At 36.7% G+C, this 6,816-nt stretch overlaps 1 protein-coding gene across 2 annotated transcripts in view; it reads left to right on the top strand.

Annotated features, from left to right (window-relative positions):
- Window positions 1–6,407, top strand: part of ARSK (arylsulfatase family member K) — a 48,448-nt gene extending 42,041 nt beyond the window's left edge. Inside the window, exons 7-9 of one of the 2 annotated variants that reach the window (XR_003119848.1) lie at window positions 1,939–1,997; window positions 2,161–2,385; window positions 4,601–5,039. Coding sequence is in view for 1 of the 2 variants with exons in the window: in XM_025388181.1 (XP_025243966.1) it covers window positions 2,161–2,385; window positions 4,601–4,890 (515 nt within the window). In the remaining variant the exon portion in view is untranslated. Of the gene's footprint in view, window positions 1–1,938; window positions 1,998–2,160; window positions 2,386–4,600 lie in introns of both variants that reach the window. The other variant, XM_025388181.1, reaches the window with a different exon arrangement.
- Window positions 6,408–6,816: the final 409 nt, after the last annotated feature.

Below are 6,816 nucleotides of genomic sequence, written 5' to 3' on the forward strand. Positions count from 1 at the left end.
TTCAGTGTCTTTAATTAGGCTCTGAGAGTCCAACATGATCTCTTCTCTTCCCCAACTCATCTCTTATAATTTTATCCCTCACTTACTCTGCTCCAGCCTAACAGTCCTGCTTGGTGTTTGAGGAATAAACCAAGTAGGTTCCTGCCTTGGGGACTGTATACTTGCTATTCCCCGGGGGGAGTGCCCTTTTGCCAGATAACTGTGGGGCTCACTCTAACCGCTCCTCGGGACACTGCCTAAATGTGATCTTCTGAGTGGGGCCTTCCCTGACCACCCTATATAAAACAGCACATACCCACATGCCTGTCATCACTCTCTGTCTCCCTTACCCTGCTTTCTTCTTCTTCATTGCACTTACCACCATCTGACACAGCTGTTTCTGTCTGCCCACATTAGAATGTTAGCTCTGGGAGAGCTTTTCTGCGTTGTCCAGTGTCGTTTCCCTACAGCTAGAACAGCACCTGGTTTGCTGAATGAATTTTAAAAATGAACACTTGAATGGACTCTTACCCAGTTTACTACTGACTTCTCATAAACACAGGAGAAACGTAAGTTTCTTAGTCTTCCAAGCTTCCTTAGGAAAATTAAGAATGGTCCTAAAATAAGGCATTTCTAAGTATTAAGAGTTATTAAAGTGCTGAATACAAGAACTCATAGTCATGAGTATGTGCCCGTTGGTTCCTGCTTCCCAAACTTCCTTAAAGACTACTTCTCTCTCTTCCCATGCCTTGCTGGTGGTGCCTCCTGGTGGCTGACACACAGACCACCCTTACCCAGCCTCTTCCCACACTGCCTTCTTTCCACTGCTTACAGTAGGTAGTCTCTGTGTCTTGGAACACAGTTAGTTTGACCCAGGCAATGCTTCTCTCCCGGGCACATCCTCTTTAACCTCTTTTCTCCTCTTTTTGTTTTTAACCAGTCATCTCTGAAATACTCCTCTCTTCTTTCTTTCCTTATCTCTGAACAACAAAAAAAAAGTCACTAATTTTGATTGGTTGGCAGAAAATTAATACTTGTGATAGTCTTCTTCCAAGGAAAATGGAATATACAAACTTTTTTTTATTAAGTTATATATGAAACAACTACCTTCAGAAGATTTATAGTGGTCTTTGTCTACTTCCCTATTATGCTTTAATTAATCTGTTTTTGTCAAAGACAGTCGAGTTAAATTAATTTTCTTTTTCAACTTTGTTTCATTTCTAACATTATAGATATAATTATTTTCCATTGGAAATATTTATGCATAAAATACGAACATTGAAACCAGAAAAGGGCTGAGGAAGACAACTGCAGACTCATTTTGAAATAGCCCTGACTACGCACACATAATTAATGGTAATTTTTCTATAGGAAGAGGGAAGTTTAAGGTTCAGTTACCTTGAAAGCAATTTTTTAAAGTATAAGCTATTTTTCAGTTGAGCATTTCTCATGCCATTGTTCTATATGTCTATATGTGGTAAGTTAAAAATAATTTTTCCCTTTATAAATATAATCCACAATTCCTGAAAGTATGTTTTTCAAGATGCTAGTCCCTCAAGATGCTACTTGAAAGTTTAAAAAGCTCTGTTATCAAATAACTTTGGGGCTCATGGTATACTATATACCACTCCTGAAGGTTTATCATATACATCAGCAATAAATTTACATCTACAAATTGATGTATTTAATTTTGTTTAACCATTGTTTTGCAAACATATATGACTACTAAACCCCCTTCTTGTATAAGTCTTGTTAATATCCCATGAAAGAAACTTTGAGAAACAACTATGATTATTTAATCATTTAGAGAAAAAAGGACTAGTGATATTAACTATTTGTTGAAGGCTCCTATCTGCCAGGCATTGTTCTCAGAGTTCTTAGAATTTTACATAAAGTATCTTATTTAAACCTAAAATGAACCTAATAAATACAAGTGCTGTGGTCATCCCCTTCTTACAGACGAGAAAACTGAGGTTGAGATAAGTAAATGCCTTGCTGAAGTCCACATGGCCAGTGGGGTAAGCATGTGAATCTTGGCAGTCTGTTTACAAAATCCATATACAATCTCCAGTCTCCATGGCATTTAATGGTGTGAAAAAAATGTGAATGATGCCATTTGTGAATGTTCAGCTAATAAAAGAATGAGCTATTTTAAGATATTTGGTTATTTTTGTTACATAGATATTGCTGGAATTCCTCTGCCTCAGAACCTGAGTGGATATTCTTTGTTGCCATTATCATCAGAAACATTTAAGAATGAACATAAAGTCAAAAACCTGCATCCGCCCTGGATTCTAAGTGAATTCCATGGATGTAATGTGAATGCCTCCACCTACATGCTTCGAACTAACCACTGGAAGTATATAGCCTACTCGGATGGTGCTTCAGTATTGCCTCAACTCTTTGGTAAATGTGTTAATAGATTTTTAAGTGTAATATTATGTGTAATGAACTGCCGTATGTAGCATTGCTCAAGATATCCAATAATCCTTGTTAAATAAATGAATATCATCTGCTGCTTGTCATGCTAGGACTATCTACAAAGGGTTGCCCGTGTGAGGAATAGCTTCTTTGCAGATCAGCAGCTGAATTTCAGAGAAAGCATCCTAAGGCTTTTGATCTGGGTCTCATAACTGAAACCAGTTTCCTCTGATCAGGGCATCTTTCAGTACTCATGGTTATCTTTCCCAGTTAGATGTCAACACCTCATTGTACCTCATTGTTCTGAAGGATTAACAACTATCTAATGAAGGCTGGCATTTTGCATATATTATTTAATGTTCACCACAACCCCACAAGATAGTGCCATTATCCTCATTTTACAGAGGAGACTAGGAGTCACAGAAATTTGGATACCTGTGTGAGGTCTCACAGCTAAGAAGCAGCAGAACTGAGATTTCAACGAAGCTGTAACTGCAAAATTGATACTTCTTATGACTTCTAAAAAATGTCTGCCAGCTTCACTACTCTATGAATTAATTTTTAAACAGCATTTTTAGATTTAGGGTTTTACTTATCCTTTGCCCCATTTGGTACATAAAATATGTGCTAAAGCCATTAGTAATATTTATTTCTCCCTAAGGTTCCTTCCCAGTTACAAATAGCAAAATTATTATCAAAATAATACTTTGGGAGCCAAACTGGCCAACCCCCTTCACTTTAAGAGTGGAGGATTCTTGGCTGAAAAAGGAAGTCTTGACATTTTCATCCTGATGAATAATGTGCATCTCTTGCTTGTTCATTGGCCATTCTCAAATGAAATTTATGGGAGGCCATTGTTTTGAACTGAGTTCCTACACCAGGCTCAACCAACCAAGTCAAACCAGAATGGGGTCACTGACAGTTAGGTGCCCCATAATCAAACTGAACTTTAGAGCGGGACACTTTAGCAAAAAAAAAAATAAAGGAGAATCACAATAACCAGCCTGAAGGGGCTCATTTTACCTGAACCAGCATAAGGAAGTTTCCTCTGTTTTTACTGGATAAAGTAACACTATAATGACGAATCTGCTTTTTGTTCCATGTTTCTGGGACTTTCTCGTCAGCCTTTTTCTTCCTATAAAGCCCACCTCCTCTGCTCAGCTCATCAGAATGCCTTTTCTAAATCTTCAGATGGGATGCTGCCCAATTCATGAATCACTAAATAAAAGCCAATTTGATCTTTAAATTTGTTGAAATTTTGTTTTTTATACCATGTTCTACCAAAAAACTGATGTGACTATCAAAATGTCAGAAGTGGGGAATCAGCTTTTCTGTACTTTTTAGGGCTTATTGATTTCCCTTTCCTAAAGATGTGCCATCTGAAATTACCTAGCAAAGTCACATATCTCTTCAGGGGCCTCTTGGCTAATGTACTTAAGTAGGCCATAGGGGATTTTCCCTCAACACACAGTGTTCATTTACTATCTGAAGTTAATTGTCATAAGATCTCTGACTTGCTGTTTTTCCAATTAGATTGGTATCCTAGTTATATCCCTGTCTTCCTACACAGGGATAGGATATCTGTGTAGGAATCCTTTTTAGGATATCTAAAAAGTGTATTTATGGATCTGAAATATTTATCATTTTTTTCTTGTGGGCAGTGATTGAGAAGTTTATATTTCCATGGCTGTTTGTTCAAATGGACCATACTGATGAATGTAACTTTCAAAACTCCAAGCATAAGATACTAATATATAAAGAAAACTAGGAATAAGTAAAGTTGCAGGAACATGATTTGTCTGTATAAAGAATTTGTAGAAAGTTTGAGGCTGTTGAAACGGTACGGTATAAGCATTACTATATTCATTTCTGCCCGTCAAAGTAGGCAGGACATCAAAAACAGGAAGAACTTGTTCTAAACCAGCTTACTAATGATAAAAGGTTGACTTTTTCTGGCATTTGAGAAAAGAAAAAAGAAGTGGGATAGCTGGACAATGGTAGGAAGGAGGGAATTTGGGCATGCAACATAGGGTGTTTAACTCCTGGTATGTTATTTTACCATTTATACTGTCCTTCATTTTATTACACTAACAGGAACTGAAAATCTTTTTAGAAATCTAATACATTACCTGTCATGATGACATTCTAAACTTTTTTGGCAGGTCACTATTTTGACAGATATTTAATCTTTTTCTTTCAGATCTTTCCTCAGATCCAGATGAATTAACAAATGTTGCTGTAAAATTTCCAGAAATTACTTATTCTTTGGATCAGAAGCTTCGTTCCATTATAAACTACCCTAAAGTTTCTGCTTCTGTCCACCAGTATAATAAAGAGCAGTTTATCAAGTGGAAACAAAGTATAGGACAGAATTATTCAAACGTTATAGCAAATCTTAGGTGGCATCAGGACTGGCAGAAAGAACCAAGGAAGTATGAAAGTGCAATCGATCAGTGGCTTAAAACGCATATGAATCCAAGAGCAGTGTGAACAAAAAGTTTAAAAATAATGTTCTAGAGATACATATATATCACAAGATCATAATTATGTATTTTAAATGAAACAGTTTTAATAATTACCAAGTTTTGGCCAGGCGCAGTGGCTCACACCTGTAATCCTAGGACTTTGGGAGGCAGAGGCAGGCAGATCACAAGGTCAAGAGATCGAGACCATCTTGGCCAACATGGTGAAACCCCATCTCTACTAAAACTACAAAAATTAGCTGGGCATGGTGGCACACACCTGTAGTCTCAGCTACTCAGGAGGCTGAGGCAGGAGGATCACTTGAACCCGGGAGGCAGCGGTTGCAGTGAGCTGAGATCGCGCCACTGTACTCCAGCCTGGCGACCGAGTGAGACTCCATGTCAAATAAATAAAAATAAAATAATAATAATTACCAATTTTTCATTACTTTGTAAGAATGTAGTATATTTTAAGATAAAATGCCAATGATTATAAAATCACATATTTTCAAAAATGGTTATTATTTATACCTTTGTATAACTTCTAACAATTTAGTGGAAGTATCAAAAGGATTGAAGCAAATACTGTAACAGTTATATTCCTTTAAATAATAAAGAATATAAAATATTGTAATAGTAATAATATTTATCATAAAACAGTTGTGTGTGAGCATTTGATGGTGCTTGATGAGTTATTTGTATTTGATGGGACTGTTTGGATGTATTTCATGGGAGTATCTGGAGTATTTAACGGGATGTAAACCCTGGATGTACCTGATTTTACTACTGTTTTTTTTTTTTAATAGGTAATATATATACAGGGTAAAAACTTCAAATGGTACAAAAGGGTTAACAGTGATCATGAAGTCTCTATCCTTTCTGTCTTCCCTGCCATCCAGTTCCCCCTCCAAGAAGCAAGTACCGAAACCACCTGCTTACGCATTTTTAGAGATTGGCCACAAATTTATAACCAAATGTATATATTCCTTTCCCCCTACACAAACGGTAACATACTGCCACATTGTTCTGCGTGTTGCTGCTTTTTCCTTTTTTTTTTCACTTAACAGTAGATATCTAGAGGTGAAATTACTGAGTCAAGACTATATTTAGCAAAATTACACTAGATACTACATATTACCTCTAAAGAAGGTATACTAACTGATAATCTCACCATCAATGCACGTCTTCTTATCCTTTGCCAAATATTCTGTTTTTATTTTTCTTATGATGAGTAAGGTAGATCATATTTTCATGTATTTAACAGCCATTGGAATCTGCTTTACCATGGCCTTTCCTCTTTCTATTCTTTGCCTATTTTTCTGTTGGTTGTTGGTCTTTGTTTTGTATTACAGGCGTGCTTTAGATATTAGCTTTTTGTAAGAGATCCTGCAAATATTTTCTTTCCAGTTTGTCATTGTCAATTGTCTTCTGACTTTGTTCTGGTATTTTTTGATACGTAGAAATTTTTATTTTCATGTAAGCAAATTTATGAATCTCTGTACCCCATAAGTATATACAATTATGATTTGCCAATTAAAAATATTAATGCAAAATTTACAAATCTTTGCTTTTGTGGCTTTTAGGATTTTATATCATATTTAGAATGGCCTTCTCCACTTGGTTTTTTTTTTTTTTTTTTTTTTTTTTTGAGACAGAGTCTCGCTCTGTCACCCAGACTGGAGTGCAATCACGCGATCCTGGTTTCAAGTGACTCTCCTGCCTCAGCCTCCCTAGTACCTGGGATTACAGGCACCCACCACCACATCCGGCTAATTTTTTGTATTTTTTAGTAGAGATGGGGTTTCACTGTGTTAGCCAGGATGGTCTTGATCTCCTGACCTGGTGATCTGGCCACCTCAGCCTCCCAAGTGCTGAGATTACAGGTGTGAGCCACTGCGCCCAGCCTCCGCTTGTCTTCTCTTAGAATTTTATTTTTCACCTTTGGATCTTTGAC

The sequence above is a fragment of the Theropithecus gelada genome, chromosome 6 (genome assembly GCF_003255815.1).
Source record: "Theropithecus gelada isolate Dixy chromosome 6, Tgel_1.0, whole genome shotgun sequence".
Lineage (NCBI taxonomy): Eukaryota > Metazoa > Chordata > Mammalia > Primates > Cercopithecidae > Theropithecus > Theropithecus gelada.